General features: G+C 39.7%; 2 protein-coding genes across 24 annotated transcripts in view; both read right to left on the bottom strand.

Moving 5' to 3' along the window:
• Positions 1–4423, bottom strand: part of LOC133151618 (endonuclease V-like) — a 67360-nt gene extending 62937 nt beyond the window's left edge. For 19 of the 20 annotated variants that reach the window (XR_009713946.1, XR_009713950.1, XR_009713949.1 and 16 more), the window contains exons 1-2: positions 4286–4423; positions 3417–3588 (exon numbers count right to left, since the gene is read on the bottom strand). Coding sequence is in view for 7 of the 20 variants with exons in the window: in XM_061274799.1 (XP_061130783.1) it covers positions 3417–3588; positions 4286–4323 (210 nt within the window). In the remaining 13 variants the exon portion in view is untranslated. Of the gene's footprint in view, positions 1–3416; positions 3608–4285 lie in introns of all 20 variants that reach the window. The other variant, XR_009713954.1, reaches the window with a different exon arrangement.
• Positions 4424–4855: 432 nt separating this feature from the next.
• Positions 4856–24736, bottom strand: si:dkey-237i9.1 (SEC14-like protein 1). 4 transcript variants are annotated; one of them, XM_061273488.1, is made up of 17 exons: positions 24387–24736; positions 21868–21957; positions 14965–15114; positions 14660–14791; positions 13705–13833; positions 13137–13410; positions 12863–12993; positions 12514–12703; positions 11998–12086; positions 11681–11751; positions 11058–11229; positions 10659–10793; positions 10424–10558; positions 9668–9919; positions 9395–9573; positions 9108–9134; positions 4856–7441 (listed from the first exon to the last, which is right to left on the bottom strand). In XM_061273488.1, the coding sequence occupies exons 2-17, from the start codon at positions 21928–21930 to the stop codon at positions 7336–7338; spliced, it is 2235 nt and encodes a 744-aa protein (XP_061129472.1). In that variant the 5' UTR covers positions 21931–21957; positions 24387–24736; the 3' UTR covers positions 4856–7335. The 4 variants fall into 4 exon arrangements, with proteins under 4 accessions (XP_061129472.1, XP_061129473.1, XP_061129474.1 ...); XM_061273489.1 differs by having other exon boundaries at positions 12884–12993; XM_061273490.1 differs by lacking the exon at positions 9108–9134 and having other exon boundaries at positions 24387–24735.
• Between the last annotated feature and the right edge of the window lie 1570 nt (positions 24737–26306).

The following is a 26306-nucleotide window of genomic DNA, read 5'->3' as shown; positions in this document are numbered from 1 at the left end:
CGTGAAGAGAGAGGTTGGCGATTCCAGACAAATTCGACAAAAACAGGAGACGGAATGTTGTTGTTTTTTAATTTAACACAGGGGCACCCCGACATGTCTTGAATGCACAGACAACAGACTGCGGTGCTCAAGAAATCAAACATTGTTACTCAACTAGACATACTGGGAATTTGCAAAGCACTAAGGAGATGAGAGAGGACCAGGTCACAGATTCTGAAGAACTGTGAATGTTCTGAATTCTTATTTATAAAGATTGAGAATAATTGATTAGGTTTTTTGTTTTGTTTTTTGATACTTGAACCCCTTTTTTGAGTGGGACGGTAGGACGTTCTCTGAGTAATGCCTGAATTAACTCCAACTCTAGAGGACAAAACGAAGGCCAAATTAAGCCAATGTTACTTTTTTCATTGCTTTTTCAAGTCAAGTGTTGTATTTGGTTTGCAATTAAAGACTTAACAGTGCTTTTCTAGCTTGTTTTCCCAGCCGTGTTCATAATTTACAATTCAATACGAAACTGAAAAGAAAATCTCTAATTTGATCATGTAAAACATAATTGGTGCAGCAATTAAAGAAGCCCTTCCACCAAGTCCAACCACTTGGAGTTTCTATAGTAAAAGGTACCAGTGGCCCGTTTGGTGTATATCGCCACCGCACTTCATGATGTAGTTTAGGGTATGAACCCATGCATTCATTTTCTTCCACTGCAGCCACTTATCTCAGCTCTTTCTAGCTATTCTGCTGAACAGCCCGTATCAAAAGGGTCAGTACCTCGTAGTCCTAAAGCACACCAAGGTTTGGTCACGTGACATTTGCAATGGGACCCCAAAGGCACTCGCGACATTAGTTTCGGTCAACAGCACAAGGCGGCATCCATGATATGGATGAAGTGAAAAATGTATCTGCTTAATGATTATTCCACAAATGCAATATTAATCAAAATGTTTAGACTAGTGGGGACACATACACAACATATTCATGAAAAAAAAAAAAAAAGTTCCCCGTTGAAAACCCTTTCCACCATTTCTATAACCTGTAACATGTGAAGTTCAAATGTGCTTTTCTTGCCATCTTTATATTAGCATCATACAGCACAAGCCCTGGTCTGCAGAGAAATTTCAGAGCATGAGAGGGATTTCATTGTTCAAAGGTATGTCTCTCAGGAGGAAGGTTGAAATGAATTTCCAAAGCATTCAATGGAATACAGCAAACAAAAGAAGAAAAGAAAAACATTACAGCCAGGCTACATTTTGAAAAAAACACACACACTTGAAATCTTGAAGTGCATGCAGCAAAGTGTGAAATGGCTGGCTAAAACAAAGTTTGATTTTATTCAGCGTAATTCAAAAAGGTGTATTCGGGTGAAAACACACTGCTCATCACCAAAAGAAGCATAGTGGTATAGTCAATGTGGAGAGAATTATAACCAGTTCCAAATAGCGGTGCTTGGTGCTTAGGTACAATATGACACAATGGGGTTGACCATGACGTTCAAAAATCTCTTGTGAACAAAGATACGAGTGAACTATATTTATTCATGGCACACAGCAAGAAAGTTTGTTTTAAAGCACATATCATTTGGACCTGGTTTTGAACAACTTTATTTTTCGGCTCTCGTGTTACTCTTCTGGATCACGCAAGAAAACTACCCAGACAGAAAACATCCGAACACAGCCACCAGTTCTAAGAAGGCAGCATCCAAATAGTGTTAGTTTCTTTTTCAGCCTCTTGATTTCCTTCTTTTCCATTGAGTTCTACAGGTTTTAGGTGAAAACAATTAAAACGATTTGTTTTGGTCTCACTTTTTCATATTACAAATTTGTCAGGTGTATCGACTTTTTATATCCACCGTATATGTGCTCGCCTGTCGACAAGTCCCTGTACACTGCTTCTTGCCCATAATCAGCTGAGATAGGCTTCATCTTAACTGGAATCCTAATGAGGAAAGACACTATACTTAGACAATGAATAGATGGATAATTCTATCCAACAGTAAGGCTATTATACTGTAATATGGATCAAGGGCTTGCTGTTGAGATGATTGTGACAGGGTCACTGTTAATTTAATGTAACTTTTGTGTAGCATTTAACAGCACAGTATTTATTTCTGTATTGACCTTGCTTGTTGGCAACATCCCATAGCATAATGATTTACCCATTATGATTTATGACATTTGTCAGAGTATATTGCCTTTATGAAATCAAAGTTAATGAAATGTTCAGACATTCTGTTCAACAACGTGATTGTGTATCCCAGTTGCATTTATTTCACCCTCAGCACAAGCCATTTGTCACACAGTGTAGTACAGGTGGCATGCTGCATAATCCAGCCTGGCAGCAGAACACAATGCTCTGATAACTTCAGTACAGTGATCCCTCGCTACTTTGCGTTTCGTTTATCGCCGCTTCACTACATCGCGGATTTTTCTTTCCAAATTAAAAAACAATTTAAAAGTCAAAATAAAACTTCTAAATTAAGGAAACATGTGTTTAACGTTTAGGACAATGTAGGATTAACCCAAATGTCCGTTTACATTCCTTTAGAAGTCCGTTTTTGCGTGTTAGCACGCTCGCAAATTAGCATATTTCCGCTAACTTGTTAGCCTGCCCAGTACTTCTTGTTGGCGAGCGTACTTTGCGGATTTCACTTATCGCAGGGGGTTTTTGGAACCATTTATCCGTGATAAACGAGGGATTACTGTACTTCAATCAGCCTTTTAAACATTGGCATTATACAAATGATCTCATTATACAAGTCAACACTGTCTGTTAATCTAGTGTAGATGCAGTAGTTTCTACTAAACTGTCAACTAAGACTAAACAAGATAAATAATTTAAAAACCTTCACCCAAAATAGATGTGACCTATAAACTGTACAAATTAATTTGAAAAAAATCTGTCAATCTAGTGTAGATGCAGTAGTAGAAACTGTCAACTAAGACTAAACAAGATAAATAATCTAAAAACCTTTACCCAACATAGATGTGACCTATAAACTGTACAAATTAATTCGAAAAAAAAACAAAACACAAAAAACATCTGAAATGATGAAGTTTCATAAGTGCGCACACCCTCATACATGTGGGTGATGGGATGAGCGGAAAATAAAGCTTCAAATTTGATTCATGAACCAGTTGTATTTTTTAACTTCTCGAGGTGACACTATTGGTTTAAATAAAAGGAGTTAAGAAATGGCAAGTCAATGTTGTGCCATCGAGAGGTGTTAAAACAACAGTTTCATGAAGCAAAATTGAAGCTTCATTTTCCTATTAATTGTTATAGGGCCATTAACTGAGCCCGTTGGCCCGAATATAAGACAACCTCGATTATAAGACGACCCCCTCTTTTTCAAGACTCAAGTTTGAGTCAATGAAAAAAACCTCGTCTTATAGTCGGGCCAATACGGTAATCAGATTTACCTTAAGATCAGGGTAGCTGAGCACTACGAGCTGGGAGCAGGCATTGACGTTGTCACCTTTGATGAATGAAAGGTCCAACCCAGCGACCCTTTGAAGCCCTGAGAAGTTCGGACTCTTCTGCCAATCTTCCGTGTCCTCCTCCACCACCTGCTCTCTGAGACGCTCCTGCTCACTGCACACATGACACAAGTCTGAGGCAAAAAAGGCACATGCTGAACATTAAATTCAAAATTTACAGTAAAGTCTGTAATATCACTATTCATTGTTGTACTTTCTTTATAGTTTATTACAGTGTACAGTACAGGCAAGAAAAGCATTGTCTGTATCTAAAACTATTTCTAATGTCTGTATGTTAGAATTAAGTTAGTTGACTTTTGTTTGTGGAAATTAAATACTTTAATTGAACGTTTTTTGTGTTTGAATATATAACTCTATTTTGGTTTATGTGCCCATTTTACAGTAAACTTCGACTGGGTTGGACACACATCTGGAAGCAAGCATGGTTTGCTTCTTTTGGGGGAAATTTATCTGGGACGCGTCTCCCGCGAGAAACAGGGATTTATTTAGGTAATGAGTGTAATACATTATTCCTTAACAATAAAATGCTCTCTTTTGATTGACACAAACCACGATTGTCATTTATTTGTAAATATTATAGTTGGGAATTCACTGATTTGAACTGCGCTGCAAATAAACTGATAGCTGTGCGCTTCTTACATTATACATTAATATTTGGTATCACTTAAAACTGAGAATTGTTTATTGACTTTGAAGAGAAAGCTACACACAGATCGTGCATTGAGACAAGTAGTCACTCTGAATGCGGATAATTGAAAAAAACTAAGAAAACAATTTTGCAACGCACTGACCTTTCCCACTGCTTGACTAACTCTTCAGTAGGAGACATTTACGCAATTAAGACGGGTTGGTAAGAAATCATTCAAATGTCATTTGCAGCGACTCAGTAGTACGGGAAATACTTCCGTGTTTGACGTCATGCCTGAGCCCGACCCAGCGAAAGCATTACCTACATAAATACTTCCATCTAGCGGCCCAAAGGAAAATCACATGTGCGCGCGGGTGTTGGTTTTGTCGTGGCGTTATTTTACATTATTTTAATTCAAAGAATTGTGTCCAAATTGGCAACAAGTTAAAATGTAGAGTATGAAGTATAAAAACGCTATGTGGAGGTTGTATTGACTGAAAATTCAGAAAATTTAAATTTAGTCGGGCCACTTTTGACCGATGTGCATCAAAGGGTTAATCCTGTAAATTTTCTTCATAACATTTTTTTTCTTTTTACCATGACAACAAATAGAAAGAAGCCTTCTAGTTTATGGTGAATTTCTTGTTTAAGATATTGTTTTAATGATGCAAGAAAGGTGCCCCTCAAAAATGAGAAAAGTGAATGAGCAATGCAAATGAATAGGACCCAACAGTACTTAATTCAAGTTTAATGTTTTCAGAACAGAAAAGTAAAGGCGCAAATTCTCACCAATTCAAATAAGTACTTTTTACATGGTATCTCACATTAAGATAGGAGGAGATATGTAACTTTGTGAGAATAGGAAGCGGACGTACAAACACATGGAAAAGTAATAATAAACGAGTTTCATAGCCCTCAAGAGATCTTTGAAAATGTACACGTGATGTAAATCAACGAGGCAGGATACAGAAAACGTGAAGGGTCTCCGGTATCTCAAACATTGAATTCACATGGTATTGAAATACTGGATCAAGAACACTTTATGCCCATGGCTTCAATTACTAATTTTACCTAAGCAGTTATACAAATCTAAGGTGCACTCAAAGTGAAATAAAACAATACTATTGACTAATTGGGTCTGCTTCTATTTCTGCATATTTAATCACTATACCAATTAAAGAAACTGGATTAATCACTATGAAAAATTAGAAGGTATGGTGAAGACGGCTGTTTGAGTCGAGACATGCTTCGGAGTGGGCAGGAGGGGATTCGAAGGCCAAGTACGCCGGAGGGGGGGGAGTGTGTGCAGTAACATACATTTTACAGGTCTGTCTTCTTTTCACTACTGTTTCCAGCATTCAATCTTATACATCCATACATGATAGCCCTCATTCTGAGGAGGTAAAACGTTTCACATTATTGCAAATATTCCACACAAAAATATCTTGACCTTTCATTTGGAGTTAAAAACAGTTTCGTGTATCTCAAACATGCACGGTAAGTATCCTTTGGAGTTCTTCTCGAGTATTAAGTGCCCATAAAGAGAGCATTTGATGACTGTTGGCAATTTACAGTCAAGTCATTAATGCTTCTTATCCAGTTAACTAGTAAAACTGTTGACAATAACAATTATTAATTGACCTTGAATGGAGCAGCTGTTTCTATGTGAGTCTTACAAAGGCTAAAATGGTGTTTATTGACAAATGGCTCTTAAAAATGGCTATTAATTTACAAATTGCAAACTGATAAACCCAGTCACCACGTGTACCATGTGCATGCAGTAACACACCTCTCTGTTTCAACCCCATCAAGTAACAGTAGCACTCCTTAACTACAACTAATACGTGTACAGTCATGATATCTTTTTTTTAACTAAAACACAATCAGATGATAAGCATCATAATAAAGATATTCATTGAAATGCACTCACAAATTACATCTCACCCCCCAAAAAATGTAAATGAGAGCAGCTCTGCCAGATTACGATGATGACCTTGTATAATTGAGGCAAGTTGTCCTTTAATTTGGTGATCGCAAGCACCCTCACAAACACAAACTTGCCGAGCCCATAGTGGAAAAAAAAAAAGATGAATGATCTATTTATTCCATAATAAAACACACGCACACGCAATCACACACATCTTGGCTCAGTTTGCCTTTGTGCCTGCCGCATTACATAAAGGTCACCTGCAATCAGCCCTCACCATTACCACTATTACAATGGACATCTCAATGGTTAACTACAAACAGTATTGTTATTGCTTCAAGCACTAAAGAGTAAGATGCTGGTCAAGTATGCTGTGCATGGCATGATAAAGTTATCAAAAGATGGTGGGGCCTGCCACAGGAAGCTATCACGTGAAAGTCAGGATGCTAGGAGAATATCCGGACACTAAGCGAACATCAATTAAAGGCAATTACCATCCGTTGACTCAATTTGTATTGCCATGATTTAATAAACCCCACCCACTCAGAAACTTTGTGTTTTTTGAAAACATACGCATGATATCTGAATCAGGTCTGAGTAAACTTGTGTTTTCGTAAGTGCAATCAACTCCTACATTCACATTGGAGTTGCGGGCAACAATTTCGAAGTTTTTGAGGACTAGTTCTTTCAAAAAATGTCAATGTAACTTTTAAAGAAGTTTGCTGGATTTCCCACCTGTTGTCCACATTGAAAACATCTTTGTGTTAACGTAACAAGAGCAATTTTTTTTGTCAAACATTTACGTGTTGCATGGCAATATGTAACAACTTCCATTCTGCTACAGTGGCGCACATGAATGAGTAGTGCGTCATCTGATTATTGCCTGCAGAATTTTGGAGTGGCGTAAATGCATGTACAGTACATAACGGCACCTCCAGTGACTTTGTCCTTTCAGACCTGCCACTCCTGGGATGAAAATATTGCTTCTTACCTCCAAAAATCAAACAGTTCAGCGTGTAGCCTTAAAGTTTTCCACTGTAAATAAGCCACAAACTGAAATTCTCTAAATGCTTGGTCTCATTTGTTGCCCATCACAGACACCAAGACCTTTGTGCAAAAAAAAAAAAAAAAAAGAAAAAAAAAGCCCTTTTAAAGGAGGTAACACAGTCTCTTTTTTTTTTTTTTTTTTCCGACCGACGATTTGTCGTCTGCTGGTCAACACCCACAGTAATAAAGTCAGAGTAAAGAGGTTCTTGGGGTTATCACCACGTAGGAGACAGTGCTGTCTATCTGGAGATCATTGAGCTGGACTGGGACTGGTTGGATGAAGTGGTGGCAGCGCTGAGTTGAGAGAAGCCACTGTGGCTCGACTCCAGGCTGGTCATTGAACCCCTGCAAAAGGAGACACAGTTCGGTAAGGGAAAATAATCTTTACATTTTTTCCCCATCGACATAGCCCAATCAGTGTGGCCAACTAAAGCTCCATCATGTGACCATAACGCGCACCCACTACCATGCAGTAAAGAAAAACCGTCAATGGTACTCAATCCTTTAGAGCAGTGTTTCACAACCACTGCGCCGTGGGAGATGTTCAGCTGTGCCCCAAGAAAATGTCCAATATTACGGAGCACATTGTAAACGGGATTGCCAAAACACTGGTTAGTTAGCGCAAGACCTAGGTCAGCCATTTGCTAATTGCACGTGCGTGGTATTTCATATTGTGTCGGTCTGATTTTGCTGCATCGGTACATATTCAGTTTACGTGTGTGCTGCTGTGTGCTTTTGATAACAGTGACGCTCTGACGATTGTGGTGCGTTTGCGGACTAACAGAAACCCCACCATGTAGATCGACGGGAGAACCTGGATTGTGAATTTCTCACCACCATAAACAAGTCGCGACACCTTCACTGTGATAACCACTCAGTTGCTGCCAGAACTGCTGGGCGGTCTTTAAACGTGACTTTGTTCTTCATGTCGCAATATTTATGGAGCTAGTTTAAAACAGTAAACACGGTTATGTTGATTCTTTTGGATTTTAATCACAATCACTTTCAATAGTTTATTCCTTGCGCTGTCAAAAAAACTTTTAAAAAAAAAACTTGTATTAACTTTTATATTTATTATTTATTCACTTTTATTAGGAAAAATAAATAGCATTAAAAAAAATAATTATTCAACTCTCTACACAAGTAGGACTTTATATAGCATTTCACAAAGTCTTTCGTCGTAACGTAACTAATTTGAATATAGAACCTGGTGTAACAACAGACTTTTGTTGGTGATGTGCCTCGAGATTTTTTCCAATGAAAAGGTGTGGCGTGGATGAAAACAGGTTGGGAAACACTGCTTTAGAGCCTAACAGAGGCCACAATAACAGTGTATCAGCTCAACTACACTAAGTTGTTTTACTGTGTATGACACGGAATAAGAAAGGGCCATGTCTTGTTCCAGGCGTTACATGGTAGAAGGCTGAGTCTACCTTAACTCTTTGCATGTTGTGTCGCTTGTGGAAAACCACAAACACATCCTAATGCTGACTAATTATGTACAGTATGCCACGCCGATAAAGGTGGAATTGGATTCCATTAAAAAACAAAAATACAGTCATTGCAGTTTAGAATGTTTGTCAGGTGAACATGGCCGCAAAATCCATTCCATTCCAAGCGCACCAGTTGTTTATACATTCAATATAAGCTTATTTGAGTCGTCAACACACCCCAAAAAAGTTCAACACTTTCTTAAACAAAATGTTTAAGATGTTGCGATCATATCTGTAGTAAAAGACTACAACACAAAACAGCTAGTGCAGTTTTAGCAGTTCTTGAATCCATATTGCATTAGGAAAAGAATAGTAAGTAGTAGTTTCAAGACTTCAAATAAGGCCAATGATTGCTAGTATTGTTAGTCATGCAAGCAGAGCGATAGTCAACAGGCTCAAAGCCCCACTGTGCTCAGGACATTGTGATTGCCCTAGCCAGCTGCCATGGGGGTGGGCCAAAAGCGGAAATGACGACGGGGTAGTGCTAAAGGAAAAGGGGCAACCACTGCGCCACTTACAAACTCTGCACGTCGCAGCAAGCCATTCTTCACAGGAAGAAGACAGAGAGGCAGGAGGGGGAGGACAAAAAAGAACAGAAATGTGTTTGACAGAAAAAAAAGAATATAAAAGAAAGTCTGGGAAAGTAAGCATCCTCATTTCAATACTCAAGGATAATATACGTAGTTCTTGCAATATGTGCGGTGAATAGGAAAACTGCAAGATCTCGGGATGGAAAAGTTGAACTCAATATAGAATTGAGGTTCAATCATTTCAATGAAAAAGGCCAACTGGTTCGGTTACCAACCTGAAGTCCTCCGAGCCCAACACCTCGGTGTAGTACATGACTTTACACTTGTGCGAGGAAACTTGCAGCGTAGCCAGCACATCGTCTACCCGAGGCAGATTGGTGGCCGAGCAGGCCGGCATGTTGTGGAACTTCCATTGGAGGATGTAGAAACCTGGCCAGCGTGTAATATGGGAGCCCTAAACAAAGCACAGGGGTGTGTCAGACAAATTAGGAAAGAAAAAAGGGTACTACCAGATTTATTGATTAAACCCTAGATTCTCAAAACCTTACCTGCACACTTTCTCCTTCCTTGCAGGTCAGCGGGGACTCGACCATACTGTAATCTTGCCCCAGCGTCCATGACTTGTCTATGAGTTGCACATTGTTGCCACCTGGGGAGGTGATCCCATGAGCTCCCAGCGGGTCTTTACGCGGTGGCTGTGGGGCACGCTTGGAGTGGTAGATGTTGAACACCACATCACCTTTACACACGTCAAAGTCCCACGTGATGACTGAGGAGGCGTCAATGATCTCAATCAGGAGCTGTTTAAAAGAAGAACATTAGGAAAGAATAAATAACTTTCAAATTATATAACGCCATTCGAGAGTCCCTCTCAAGTGGAAGGAAGACATGATGAATATTTTGTTATGTATGTACAAGGAGGGTGGCTTTGGGCGACAATTATTTATTTGCTTTGGTAAAATCCTGTTATATGAGAGCAGGTATGTTCCATAGTCATGCCATATAAGAGTATTGCATGAAGGACATAAATGATACAGTTGACAGGTTTTAGCCACAAGATGGCAGACCTTTCAACAAAACTAAATCTAGGCAGCACGTTGCTTGCTCTTGTCCTGGCCTACATATCACTTTTAAGCGCTTTGGTAGATTGTCTCTTGCCTTGGTTGCCTTGAGCACAAAAAAAAATAGGTATTACATATTTATGTTGTTTGTCAGATTGGGTTGCTTAATAAACTCATGAAATGAGAAAATGAAGAGTCTCATCACTTTCATCCTCTTGTTATGGTTGTGCAACTCGGTCTCACCTCATGTGGAGCTCCCTTGAAGATGCTGGCGCTTTGGTAGATTGTCTCAGTCCATAGACGAACATCTTCATTCTCAAGCTCCTCTGGAGTGCGGTACATCGATTTTGGGACCAGGCCACCCTCAGGTACCTCGCACTATAGAGAGAGCGCACGTGTGCAACCACGCATTAAACTAGGTCAGTAAAGGCAATCTTAGAATCTAACCAAATTCTTTAATGCGTGACTCTCAACTCACCATACACTCGCCGCCCAGGAAGTCAGGGATAATCTCCTTGTCTATGTAGTCCACCAGGCCGCCGGGGCCCTGGTAATCGTTTCCTGCATAGATTAAGAACTTCTTGCGTGTGTTTTCGTCGATGAATGGACTCACCTAAAGTCAGGAAACATCACAGTGTTTATCAGGTTACATGGTGACCAAACTGGCTGGATACAGAGAGAAGGCAAAAAACATCTACACAGAATGTGCTCACTAACATTTTTCTGTAAATGTTTTTTTTTTTTTTACGCTCAAATCTATAAATCATGTTTGTGAAATGAGAATGTAGAACACTGAGATTATTGAACATTGAAGTATGAACTCATTCTTCAATATAGCTTTCTATAATTCCAAGAGCCAGTGGTTGCCATTGCTCACCAGAGTCCAAAGGACTGGGAAGACTCTGGGAGCTCTCAAGATAAGCAGCCGTCCCAGCGTCTCTGGATAGTTGGCCTCTACAACCTCAATAATCCTCAACAGGGCCTTGACTCCTGGTCGCCACAGGTGACGCATGTTTAGACCCTCCAGATCCACGAGACATGTCCAGCAACTGCGCACAGAAGGAGTCGACAAAAGCGCACACCGATAAGCAACTACTTAGAACGTGCGAGTTGAGTGGTGACAGCAATGAATGCTAATTCTAGACTCCCTCTCTGGCTGCCTTGACATCCTCCTGTCTAGTTCTTTGCCAGTGCAGTACAACAGCTATTCATAGTTAATGTGCCATCCAATGTGGCTCAGATCCCTGCCCGAGCCTCCTGCTGAGATGCCTGAATGATACCATCTTCATTCCTTGCCCTCACTCTTCCCACCATGGGCTGCATCAGCCCACTTGTCAACTAAAATGCTTGATTGTCTTCATTCTGCTGAATATACGATTGACTGTACTGGACTGGCTCATAGAGTGCATGCCAGCTATGGAAGTGAGCATAAAAGCTAATTACAAGCCAACTACATTCTCCAAAACAAATCTGACTTGGTGTCATTTTAACTCAGTTCACCTGATGGGACGACCAAACACCTTTGTGTTCTCTTCGCAGCGTCTCAGCCCCTCCTCGTTGATAGATAGCACCTAAAAATGAACAGACCAGAAAATGATTGTGACATTTCAAAAATTTAGCAACTCTATAAGCACGCTGGATACATTTTAGGTGCACTATTTATAGAAGGCAACTGTGTGTATGCTATGATTTGAAAAAGCGTGTCTCCTTTGAGACACTGGACTTTAATTACCTCACTTGTAATCTGAATGGTTTACATCGGGAATTAACATGAAATGTTATGTGAACAGTTAATGCAACGTAAGTACTGTGCATACATGTCTAAGCAGAGATTCTTCTCCAAGAGCTCGGACCAGTCCTTTGGTGTCCATCTGGCCAAGTCTCAGGACGTACAAAGGCCGACCATCTAGAAGAGACAATATAGAATAATAGACGTTAAACTGACTTGCAGCATTATTACAGTTTACAAGGTTGTATATTAAACCGCTGAGTGTGAATCAGTACAGCCACCCTCTCTTCTGTTATGTAGACATAGAAAATCTTTTGTGAACCTGAAACACAAACTTTATCTGCACACTCGTCTGGGAACAGAAGTCAGACTACAAAAATAAATTTTACACAGGATGTGACACTATATACCGAAGCCAAGGTGTATGATGAAAAATGTATGCTGAAATGTGTTCTGAACGGTTGTGATCTAACCAGGGTTGAGTTCATTACCATGTAACCCGAGTCTAAAAGAAACCCGAGAGCAAAGATCTTGGCTAGCTTTGCAAGACTAGCCAACATAAATCATGGATGTGTAAACAGCAGGGTTGGATGTTTAAACCTACCTCGGTCATGGTGGTGCCAACCCCCCGTGTAATAGTCCTGAAGGACTTGTGGTGAACTCCATGTCTCAAGAAGATAGTCTACTTGGTGCTGCTTCCTCCAGGTCAGCGACTGGCACAAAATTTCACGAGCCTTGTCCATGTTGAAATCCCTGGCCCGTAAGAATCGCAGGATGTGTTCATCCTTGGGAATCTGAAATAAAGATGGCGGCAAGATATTGTAAAGTAATGGATCAAAATATACACCTAGACCAATTAACTTGCATTTCTAATGATACTATAAAAGAACCTCAGATTATCAGCAATTATTTACAAATTGTTTTGGTGGATTATATTCCTGCAAATACACAACCTGTGCAAAGTTGCATGTCACCTTTCCCTTGTGGGTCTCCTGCAGCCATTTACGAAGTCTAATGAGACAGCTTTCCTGCAGGGGTGTAAGATCACCAAGATAGCGTTTGATATAATCAGCATCCAGTTTATCTGTAAATGCAAAACAAAAAAAAACAAATCACACCTCAAATTGCCTAATTGACATGACATGTCTAATTACAGTTCGCAGAAAGCACTAATTCAATTATTTCGAGTGGCCAGCCACTCATATTTCAATTATCAGCGAAACAGACCTTCCGGTGTGCCAGCCAGAACCTCGGTTAAAATATCTGCCTGAAGGCCGGCGCTGTCCTGCTTAGCATCCTGAGAGGTGCTGTCCATGGCATCACTGGTCAGAGGGATGGGAACAGCGGCAGTGACAGGTTCCTTGGGGTCAGGAGGTGGGCTGCTAAAGAGACTGGTTGGTCTGGTGGGAGGCAGAGGGAGAGAGGTTGGACTCCATCGTGGCACATGAGTGATCCCATCATCTTCTAGCTCCTTTAGGTAGTACTCTATAATTTCCTTTCCCTGGAAAAGAAAAACAATAAAGTTATGACGTTAGAAAATTCCAAGTAAAAACTGAAAGAATGAAATTGCCTACTACGGGTCTAGCAGAGGACTGATATGCCTTCTTGTGTAGTGCATTATTCAATTGAGGATATGCAATGATCTAATGATGATCTAATCGAATAGAAAAAAAAATCCAAAGGCCTATTGACCACAGAGGAAAAACCCAAGCATATTTATATATCCTTGGAAAAGAACTACCGCATCGATGCAGCACCAAGAAGTTGGTCAACATCATTCTGAAAAAATAAACACCTTTTTGATGCTGCTGGCATATTGTTTCATTGCAATCTTTTCCACTGTGCTCTCAAAGCCAAAGAAAGACTTGATGTCAAGACTGGCAGACTGCTCAAAACAAGTCCAGTCTTCATTCTCGGGGTGAACCTGGAAAATGTGAGAACATACACAGTACATGAGTAAAAAAAGGGGAGCTTTGCTGCTATTGTAACAATGAATCACTTGACTTCACTAGAACATGATGCACAAAGAGAAGTATTTGCGCTGCATTGTGAATTGAAGTATGCTTGTGTCAGCCTATTCATATAAAATTAGCCAACCCAAATGACAACTTTGGCGGTTAAAACACAGGTCAAACAAATGAGAATGTACTGGATAAACATTCATCAGCATTCAACATGGGAGGCAATGAAGCATCATTTAAAGATCACAATCCTAGGCAAAGAGCAAAATGATATTTTATATCCAACAACAAATTCAAGCATATTTATGATAGCTTTGTCGTGTTTCATATAATCAGGGAACGCTTTTGTCATGTAATCCAGAATAAAAAAAAAAAAGCATCAAAATTCATGTGGCAAATCCAAGACACTCAGTAGCTTCATCCCCCTTGGCAACGAAAACATTTCCGCTTTAGCCAGGTCCATTAGCGTTGTGTAATTAGGCTGTCCAGCTAAGTTACTCCTAACACTGTGTTAACGTGCACAATAAGAACCACTGCGGAGCGTTGAAGCTAAAATTAGAGCCCTGAATAACTGGCTGCAAGCCCAACGTCCTTGACCTCTTTAGCTCAGTGCACCTGTGCATGCTCATTCATTGAGGAGTACATTTGAACTCACAGATCATCCAACGGTGGATGTATACTGGTTTCAGATCACTATTACAGAGCTTTCAGTCCAGGGGAACTGATGGATTTCCAAAATGTGTAAACCACATCTTATTAAGGCACACTAGAATATGCAGGTGTATTTACAGAGTAGCAGCAGATCTCATGGATGATGACCCTGTTGGAGAAGGTCTCGTTATGCGATTCAATGTGAAGTGTCCGCTCCTTTCGATTGAGTGTATTCTTCTGGATGAAGTAGACATAGTCGACACCAGCAATCTGCAAACCAGACACAAACAATCTTTATAGAGTGACAGCTTCAAAGGTACTGCCAATACATACTGTAGAGTAACAAAGTCCAAAGTATAGTTATTTAAAGTTCAGAAGATGATCTTTATGACAGCCAATTCAATTTACGGTGTCAATTAGTGGTAGTGTGATAGGTACATTACCCGTTTGAGAAGGCGCGGGGCGTCCACATCCAGGGCACAGCGCCGCTCAATTTTATGAGTAGATCTATCCTCACTTGTCTCTTCATCGACCACGTCGCTTGCCACAAACATGGGGATAAGGTGACATGTGGGGAACCGGCGCTCATAAGCCTGGAAGAGGAAAGAAGTGCCAATTTATGTAATACTGACAATCATTTCTCCTCAATACATGCAGGGGGCAGATTACTGAAGTACAGTGATCCCTCGCTACTTTGCGTTTCGTTTATCGCGGCTTCACTACATCGCGGATTTTTTTTTCCAAATTAAAAAACAATTTAAAAGTCAAAATAAAACTTCTAAATTGAAGAAACGTGTCTAACCTTTAGGACAATGGAGTATTGCTCCAAATGTTCGTTTACATTCCTTTAGAAGTCCGTTTTCGCGTGTTAGCACGATCACAAATTAGCATCTTTCCGCTAACTCGTTAGCCTGCCCAGTACTTCTTGATGGTGACCGTACTTCGCGGATTTCACTTATCGCGGGTGGTTTTTGGAACCAATTATCCCCGATAAACGAGGGATCACTGTACTGTATATTGCTTACTGATATTTGAAATAGCAATTATAAAATAACACTCGGTTAGCTGTTTACATTCACATCATCAATGCCTCGCAGATAGTCGGAAACTGTAGAATTTTGACAGCAATTCAAAAACACAGGGTTGCCGCTATTAAAGCAATGTACAGTTATTTCTGGATTATAATTACTTAATCACATGCGTTGAAGGCTGCGGCCTTAAATGTGATGCCGTTAATTTATAGATTTTTAGTAAAGAGCTTCAGGCTGCCAAAAGATTTACCGATAGTCTTATTTGACCCATGAAATTATGTCACAGTGGACCAATCAAACTCTCAGAGCGTGTGCACTGCCCATAATAAATCATCATATTAGTCATTTACGTAATTCAGTCAGAACCTCGGATGACATTTTTTTTCCCCAGAACTAGAAGCATGCAAAGTACTAGAGTGAACACTCGCACAGTGTTGACAATTGCAACGGGGATTATGAAGGAGAGCTGCGTTGAATAAACGAGGCCAGCGGGTTCGCTTTGCGTTAGTCCATGAAAAAGCGTTCTTAACGTCCCACAAGAGGCATGCTACGCAGGCAACATAAAAATACTGGTAGGGTGCGTCATCCTTGTGCCTCACTCTCTCCAGTCATGTTTTAGTAATATACAATGAGTACAAGGGGTTCACGAATAATAGGATGGTAGATGACAAAAAACCTTGAGTACTGAAGTCAATAATAGTCTGACGTTGCACATCATCTGTCCAAACAATATGAATAAAGTAAACATTTCTTGAGATGCCATTGCCAAGACCAGCAGCCGTCTTTCCTCTGTGCATGACTGAATGCTGAACTTTGTTATTCACCGATGTTGCTCTGGAACATTGTATATAATATTTGTCCTGCTGTCAGCACAATTGCTGACTATTGACGCTGCTTACCCACGGAAAATAGAGGTCAACAATAAATGCTTTGTGCTAACATTGGCTTCAACATGGCCAAAGAAAAGGCTTCAAAAGGCTAGCAGCCCAACATGTTTGTACCTAAGCTTATTTCCAACCAATATTTGACATGACATCCAACACACCATGGGAAAACATAAGCTTGATGAATCTTTTCTGGGTCCTCGTACATACTTGAACAAAATTATTGGGAGCCTCCTATTAATGTAAGTAGCTTTTGAATGACATTCTGCTCAGAAACCCGGAACGTGATGAATTAATCTGTGTGCTATGAACTTTTGTTCCATCAGTAGTCTTCTCAGCAGAAGTATTACGCCAGTCCCTTTTCCACCAGGAACCGGTTTACCACTTTTTATCACTTGCTGTTGACTGGAAATAACATTACAGTGCCAAAGGGCTCAGGTAATGACCTATCGCGGCTCAACCGTTTCCTGGTTTAGGTCATGTGACGTTTGCATGCGGATGCTTTAGGCACTGATTGTCACTTCAGTCTACATATGCTACCTAGTACCGAATGGTACACGAACCAGTACAGTGTCGTGGATCGGTGGTTGGGGTACAGTGAAGTACACCACTATTTTCTTGCCCTTATTTGAAGTCACCCCAACTTGAATCTTGAATGTCGAGTGAGTGTTTGAGTGGGAAAGACAACAAGCTTTTGTCTGAACAAATGCAACAAAAGAGTCTTCAGTCTCTGCATGCCAGGCCACCCACTTGTTTTCAAGCAGAAATTTCAATGCTACAGTCCACATTTAAAGGAAGAAAATGGAAGAAAGAGAGAAAAATGGGAAAAACCTACTGCATGTAACTCTTAAGCCCCAAATACCAGTAATTGGTGAGCCTTTTATTATAATCTGCCATTATATCAAGCTGTACTATGCAGTGCAATTTGACACCACTAAAAAACAACCACCAAAATAAGCGTTTACCAAATATAAATGCATATATATATAGCCAAAACTATTATCTTAATCAATTTATGTACACGGGTTTGCATTACATCTCATTATCGTTAGACTGTACCATATTGGGCTGTTTAAATTAAATTGTAGTGCTGAGAGATGCAGTAATGATCATGTCATGTAGGTATTGTGTATCAAAACAGGCCGGATGGCTGTGTGATAATGCAATTTAATCTCAAATCTCATTACACAATTTAAGTCCAAAAAAATGGAAACGTTTACAGCTCTCTCATCGGAATCCTTTGGTTTCTGGCAAGAGAAACGTCAGTATGTATGATTACATCAATGTAGAACATCTTGACTAGTTAATATCGACCACAGCATCTCTGCTGAGTGCTCATGTTAGTTTTTGATTAATGACACATACTGTCAATTTTATATCACCATGGCGTCATATTCACTGGCCATTATACATCTGAACCGTTTCCGGGCTTGACTAATATGACAGCCGACTGTATATTTATATACTAACTTGAAATTATGGCTAACATTACCACATTACCGCATATTCTATCACAAACTGGGATTATTTAGAAATATGTTGATGAAGACCTAACAAAATCATATCATCAGGCAGAACATTGACGCCAAGGATACGAGAGGATGAATATATTAAAACCTTCCTCTAATTTGCTGCTCAGTGCTTTGGAGGCTATATTTGAAAGAAAGACAATATAAATCCAGTAAACACTGCGTATAGTACAACACTATTTTGATTCAATACCGGAAAAGTCGAAGCCATTTTTCAGCAGTGCCAAATGTGCAAAGAGCCCATTGTGTCTTCCTCAATTTTACTGGCAAAATTCAGAGGAACTAATCACTAATGACTGATTAATGACTGAAAAAGACACAGAAAGACAATTGCCAGTCAGTTGATATACTGCTGCAAAGATCTGAACTGGCACACGGTGACGCATGATTGCAGTGCAAAATGAGATTGGGACTATAGCGAGAAGTGTCATCTGCTTCCAGCAGAGTAAAACCGGAGGGGGGAAGGGCGCTGCAGAAGCAGTAGCTCGACCTTGCAGAAAGGGAAAAAAGGATGAATGAGTGTCTTGTGATCGGTGAATGAAATCGGCTGCGGAAGTACCATTGGCTCCAATAAGTCACATGACTGTAAAACAGTCTTGCTGCATTCAGTTAGAAGCAGCACACAGCATGATAATAAAATCCTGCTCACTGAGGCAGATTGCAACACATTTATTTTTGGCATATTAATCCACCAGAAAAAATGTAACATTGTCCAGTACAGCAGCCAAATAATTTCAATAATACGCCCTTTAAAAGTGCAATCCTTGCAAATTGACAGTCCACAACTAAATCTCCTTAAACAGCACAAGAAGAAAGAAAAACAATTTTACACTCGTGTTGATTTCTAGCCTGTAAGGTAAGGTACATCACAATCCAGGTACGGATGTTTATGACTTCAATATGAGATTCATTTTGAGGTGGATGGGAAAAAATGAGGGCAGTGTGGTTGTGTTCAAATCCCAAGACAGTTTCACTAAACGTTTGCACTCCACTCAAGCTCAGATGACAACAGGTCACATACGCATTAGAACAGAGTAAAGCACAGGATAATTCAGCAGCAGAAAACTAGGTTGCGGAAGTCTTAACCAGACATGGCCATAAGTGGGTCAGGACACTCACTACTCAGGGAAAAGGAGAAATTCAGGATGAGTCAGGTAAAGGAACGGCCGTTCAGGAGTTAACACAAGACAATATGTGGGCGGTCAAAAATTTAAAACACTGTCCTATGTATGACCTATACAAACACAACCAATGACAGGGAAGATTCTGTAAAGTTTACAGTGTAAACAATACAGAGTATCAGTTATAGCACATCCTGTTTATAATCCTGTGCAAATTTTGTTTCGAATGGTCTAAAAAGAGAAAATTCCCACCAGATATATTTGCATCTGGATTCTTGTTTTGCTTTTTAGTGTATGCATACCATGAAGACAAAAACAACACTACTATGTACGTATATTGCCAAAACATGCTTTTATAAAAGGCCTGTTCTACAGTGTGCATCACTGTGAATAGAGTAAACAGAGCTTATGTAAAATAATCACGTCAGCAACCCAGACAAGGTCAACAGGTTACATGTTTCAGTCTGGAATCTCTTCTAAATCCATCATTATTTTCTCACTATTTCAGTAAATGGTATGGTATGAACAGAGAAAAAAAAAGTGCAAGTTGGGGTTAGTTCTTGTGTTTTAAAGAAATATTGAATGTTCTTTTTGTGGTTACTTAACTAATTCCTAATTATGGATATGTTCTAGCAACAACCGGGCCTGCAGGCCTGAAACAACAGCGCGAGGGGTATTGTGTACAGCTTTTTGACATTCCTGTGGGACTCCCCAGAGAAAAGCCTCGAGCACCTACCAGATGATAATAGCAGTAGCAACAACAATATTTCCTGTTATTGAAACAAGGAAGTAGACCAGTGACTATTGCAGCTGAAGTTAAAGGCAGTGAAAACAAATGTTGTTGTACTTTTAACCATGTTGAAGGTATTCTGTGACACAAATGCACTCTCTTCAACTAAGTGTTCTTCACCATTCTTACACCACCAATTAGTTGTTTTTATTGAAATGGGAGTCTCGTTCATTATGGGTGGGAAATTTTGACGAGATGGTTGGAAGTCTGCTTAGTTGGTTATCATGTCCAACTCTGGCCAAAATGATCCAGATAACTGTTGTGACTGGAAGTGGTGCAAAGGTGGCGCACATCAAACAGCTGTCCGACAAAATGTGCAATCTCTCAAATGCTTTACATGGTAATTACCCAGAAATAAAATCTAAAGTATGTCCTAAGTAGCCCCTGTGGAACACAGATTACGGGCGGGAAACCAAGCAGACTTATGTAACAGCACTTAAAGCCACACTTGTGATTGCCAAAAAGCTTCACTAACACCTGTCAGTGTGCAACGTGGCCCCTCACGGTCTGGAGAGAAAACCATTGGATGAATTGTAAACTGAACAGAACATAATAGCAGAGGAGAATGACGCACTGGTAAAGTATCAGTGGAGTTGAAAGGACTGAAAGGCATTTTCTATTAGTCAAATAGAGAGAGTACCCAAAAATTCATCTTCGCAAATACTCAAAATTAATCCCCAAGCAAACACACACCAAAAAAAAATCTGCTTTCTGGAGCTTCCGACAGGCCAATCACATGGTAAGTAACCATGACACGTACTGACTTGCAGATGCGTAGCTAAAACAAAAATGGAAGTCGTCAAATGCAGTAATACACACTACAGAAAGAAAAGTGACAAGAAATCAAATTAAACAAATTTGCACAAATGGTTAAGTATTCTTTAGGATGGTCTTCATCTACGTATGCAGTGCAAATTAGACCTGAAGATTATATCCATCAATATAACCTTCAACTTTCATTTTACAAAAACGTGCAAATATTTCTAATACCAAATAGCCTCCTTCAGCTGCATGTGTACAACCAGGAGTGTATGCATGTGTGTGTGCGTGCATGCGTGTGTGTTAGCCCTCTATTAATAGATAGTATATGTTTGCCCCTGTGCTAAGGAGATTTAGTCTTCCTACATCCTCCCGCTTGCTGGAGGAGAACGCCTATTTTTATCTAAGTGAAGTAGCACTTGTCTGACACAACAAGGCTTTAAAAAAACATGGATGGCACGCCATGATTAGAGGTGTAATTACTCCGACTAAAGCATGAATAACTGGATCAACAAGCGTCTCTCGAGTGACGTAAAAATTAGGGTAGGTCATGGAACAGAAACTAATATTAAACTAATACAAAATATTAAACAAATAGAAAGATGGACAGTTTTATATTTGGCGTTCTCCGCACTGCTTATTCTAACTATGGCCACAGGTAATGTTGCACCAAGTATGATACCAGTATTGTACGTGAATTTTGGCTGAAAAAAAATGACAAAATACCAAAGTTCCCAAAAGGCAGTAATTTAAAAAACATAAAAAATGAAACAATAATCATCAGCTCCAACTCAGACGTAGTGCGTTTGCCATGGCACAATGGCGGAACATGCGTCAACTAGTTAAATCATTCTCATGTAAATGATCAAATAAATATCTGACGCAATGTACTGTACGTAAGCATCCGTTGCATTTTGATTCACATTCAGACCTATGGATAATTGAACGTTTTCAAATGATTGTTAAGTATCTGACACTTTCAAACAGCTACTTGACTACAAAGCATTGATAAGCCAGATCTATTGGTTTTTCGCATCAAAGATTTCCATTGTGCTTAACAGAAAATTGTTTTGCCATTTTGCAATGGAGCAAGTTTATTCCAGTGTGGCTGATCATGGAAGGTGTGGTATTCCATTGCTTTCTTACACAAGTGCATGCTTGCCAGTATTACGCAACGCTGCGTCGATAGCATGCAATATTCATGTAGACAGGTGGACAATAAAGACACTTACTGCCATCACCAGCTCAAAGGGGTACTTGTACACCCTCACGGGCGACTGGTACTTCTGCACCATGTTTGGAACTGCAGTAACACCAACAACCTGGAAATAAATACGAAGATTTGAAAAGGAGAAAGAAATGATTATGTAAACCATCACAATAGCTGTAAGAATCAATGCCATAATTATAGCGTTCCCCTTCTTCTAGTTTTACAACACAAGACACAGTGTATAATTTTGGTGTTTTATTGAGCAGTGGTCCCCAACCGGCTTTCCGGTGTAGATCGCTTCATACACGTCCATACCCTTGTGTTATTGTTACAACAATAAACGTGAATACAATGGGTTTTTTTTTTCCACCAATACTGAATAACTTGTTAGCATTAGCAATGCAGCTAGCCACCAAATATGATGCTTTTCTTCTTTGGATCTAGTGTTGAATCCTCACTGGACCATTGCGAAAAAAACTTTCCAAATACGTCAGTTTATTTTCAACATTTTGCTAGCTTGTGAATTTAACATTAGCGTCACTCAACCTGGACAACTGGACATGTCAGTCAATGACTGATCTAAAGGACAGAATCTAGTCACTTTTCAAAATAAAATATTGTTCAGCCTCAGCTAATGAATAAACAAGATGTTTCATTTATCCAGTCCAAGGTGGCCCACAGCCCGGTGGTTGGAGACCACTGTTTTAGACTATTTGAATCCTACAGGATGGGACCAGGAATGGCAGTGATCAATAAATGCAGCATTGGCTGCTCAACAGACCAAAATAAACAGCATCACTGCAAACTAGAGTACACAGTGGAACCTCACGTCCCTGAAGACATACCCTTCTACGTAGGTCTCGACTAACACTTATTCACCACATAACATAAAGATATTAGTAAAATCTCAATGAAAATTAAATTGCAACTAGGAACTAAAAGCTGCACATTAGACGATCAGTTCATGTTGAACTCAAGTACTGACCCAGGTGAATTTGCTTGACAACAGTCCGCAAAATTTTAGTGTCTCTTCCGGAGGTTCAGATGGAAGATGCAGCCATTTTACCTCGAGAGAGGTGAAGTAAGAACAAACGAGCTGGCTGAGGAATACAGTGGAAGTTTTTATTTAAATTGTCAAAATTATTCGTTATTTTTTTGCTAAGTTATAAAAAGGTACCGTTTGCAAAAAGAACAACTTGCTGATGTAAAAAAATATATATTTTGGTTACAAAAGAAGTCATTTTGTTAAAAAAGAAAGATTTTGGAAAATTTTGATTGAATCAGAAACTGAAAATCTAATCGGATCGGGGGTTGAGTGAATTGTTATGTCTGTAGCATTCATTTATATTGTGGGACTTCAGCTCGATACAAACAAAAATTAAAATCTCCACTCGTGTGTTGGATTGATGCAAACCACAAATTTGATGACAACCATTGAACAAAAATTGGAACAAATAGTAGCGTGGCAATAAAAAAAAGTAAGCATGTGTCTTAATGTCCTGGCCAAACAGTATGTGCAATCCAAAATTATTATTCCAGACTATTTTTTACACTTGTAGCAAAGAATGTTCAAATGTGAACAGTTAAGTTCCTAAGTTACATTTGTCTATACATATGTATTCATTCCTATGGGGAAACATTGTTCAAAATATTAAGAAATTATAGATCGTGGTCAATCTTAGAGGTTCCACTGTATGTCCAACTATAGCAACTGCACAGCAAACACACTCCATGTAATAGAATATGAAAACTGCTCATGCTTTACAGTGGAAGAGACACTTGAAACTGATAAGGAGGGAGGCTACAGTGGCCATGATACACAGATAAAATTGTGGACAGTACTGTTAGAGGAAATAAACAAGTTATGACTAGAAGCAAAATTGTCTAGATTCATGCTTGATGACGTGCAAAGAGTGATTATGATCGTTGTGGTTCTGCTTCTTCAGCAAGATGATACATGTTTGTGAGCAAACGCTGCAAGGGAAGGTGGGACCCAGCGGCGTCTTAAGGAAGGATCAGGGTAGGGGTAGAAGACTAATAATAACCAGGCTAGGACACACAAAATAATAAGACACTACAGCTATGCTCACACTCATCAATAATTACCGTCATGCTTCAGGGTCTGTCAGAAACTTTGGAGACACGTTAAAACAAGACATCAGAGGAATTGCTGTCAGTTCTCCCATGTTCAGTTCGATAGATCTTTTATTTACATTTTCGGTGCGAGCAATCACACATAACAGTGATCGATTTATGTCCATACAACTCTCAATTAAGTCAAGTAATTTTGTGATTTGATGAGTAGCACTAATACGTCCAAGTTTGACCACTATACAAGCTTATTTTGAAAATATGTAATAACATTATGTGACTAATTATTCTTTTTTTGTTTTAATCAAACTATGGACGGTGATGGTGGGGGGATTGCGGTTTTTGGTTTTCATCAGACGTTACACAACAGCGCTGGTTGTTACACTGCAAGCCAAACCAACTTTTGAAATTGCTCTTAAGTTGTCAGCGTGTAACTGAATATAAACTTACCAGTTATGTAACCGGGTGCTTGCCTGGAAATGAGTTGTGCGCAATATTGTTTGTTTCTTCGGCTATCCAAGTAAAGTAGCCATTCTTGTCATCGATTCGCCACTTCGCCGGGGTCCGGGAGATGAGCTGGCGCACAAGCTAACACTCGTTAGCTTCGCTGTACTGGCTAGCCATGTAGCTGCTGAATCAATTGTCTTTGCGGTCCGATGGCAAGGGACGCGGAGAGGACCACGATCAGACTGGCAGTCAGCAAGTTTTGAGAATTCCTGCTGTCGAGAATGATAGACAACCAAGGGAGGACCATGTCCGTCTTCCAGTTTCAGTCTCCTCCTCCTGTCTCCAACCTAGCGCATACGTCATGTACCCGCCCACTGACGTCAGCAGGATAGGACGCTCTGCAGCAATCGTGCCCCCTCCTTGAAAAAAAATAAAAATCGTGGCCGGAAGGTTCAATTGAAAGATTAAAAAATAGATCATCTACAACTATCAAGACCGAAAATCACATTAATTAATGATGTGATAGTTGCTTTGCTTCCACGATGTGGTCCTGAATGACTGCAGTCAAATTATTCTTTGCGGTTTTGGAATGAGAAAAAAAAGCTCAGCAGGATCCCCTTTATTCTACAAGCACGATTTGAGGAAACGAGTCGGTCGTGCTGACGCTCATTTTCATCCAGGCCTGGAATTACTGGTGTTAAGACTCCAGTGATTTCATATAAACGAAAAGTGCACTTTTACTAACAATTTTAATTTTGATTTAAAATTTTACAAAGACTGCACGGTACAACACCAAACAAAAAGGTCACAAAATGTATAAACGGTATGGAAAATTTAAATGCTGGAGGCGACAGCAACAATTTTTCTTCAGTGGTACTAGGGCCACTGAAAAACGTGTGTATTTAAGTAATTTAATTTTTGAATTATTGAATGTTTACCAGCGTTTTTTGTTTGAAAAAAATGTAATAATGATTACATTTTTATACATTGCGGGGATACAAATAATCAAGGACTACCATGAGTGTTTTGGCCCGTGTACGGCCATTTGCCGATCCTGCATTTAATGGAAATAATGATCTAGTCTCACTTTACTCACAAATCAATTAAATGAAGTGAACTGTGGTTGAGTATCTTCTTCTGCCATCTAGTGGAGAAACACAATATGCACACTACGATATGCACTGGCAATGACAGTAGATTGATTATTAACAAAGATACAGGCAACTATTTTCACTCATATTCCCACTTAAGGACAACTTGGATTAACTTAAAATGCATCTTTCTCGAATGTCAGAGAAAAACAAATTACTCTTTTTTTTAAACTTTATTTTGGGTTATTTTTTGCATTTTACATTCTCATTTCAACTATTTTTTGTTTATTGTACCACACACACAAATGATCTTTCCCACCCACCTGTTTGTTTTGTAAATCAATCAGAGGCCCATGAGCACAGAAGTTTATCCATGTGGTCTATAGCCACCTAAATTCAAAATCCTTTTGCCCGTGCTTTTCTGCCACATCTGCATTCACTTCTGGAATGATTCTTCTGCAATCTCCACAACTCCATCGTCACAGCCATCTGGATGTAGTCCACGAACCCTTTGATGACCATCTGAGCTTGAGAATGAGGGGTGGGGGGGAACCAAATAGTCAGGTCCGGCAATCAAGGAGGCTACTCTAGCATGGCAATGTTCTTTTAACCAAGAAACGGTTGGATGCTTAGAGCAATGTGAAGCATCCATGTTGTCATGGCCTTGGTTGGTCTTCCAATAATTGTTGCCTCTTCTCCCACCCTGATCAGAGAAAAATATCTACTGGTTCTCTTTGTGTATCTTTTGTGATATCTGAAGTCTTTCTGACACACTTTGTACTGAAGGACTGTGGTCGAAATACAATTAGTCCTGCCGAGCTACAAAAACAGA

This window comes from Syngnathus typhle, linkage group LG3 (genome assembly GCF_033458585.1).
Source record: "Syngnathus typhle isolate RoL2023-S1 ecotype Sweden linkage group LG3, RoL_Styp_1.0, whole genome shotgun sequence".
NCBI classification, from domain to species: Eukaryota; Metazoa; Chordata; class Actinopteri; order Syngnathiformes; family Syngnathidae; genus Syngnathus; species Syngnathus typhle.
This window is presented reverse-complemented; position numbering and strand designations above follow the sequence as displayed.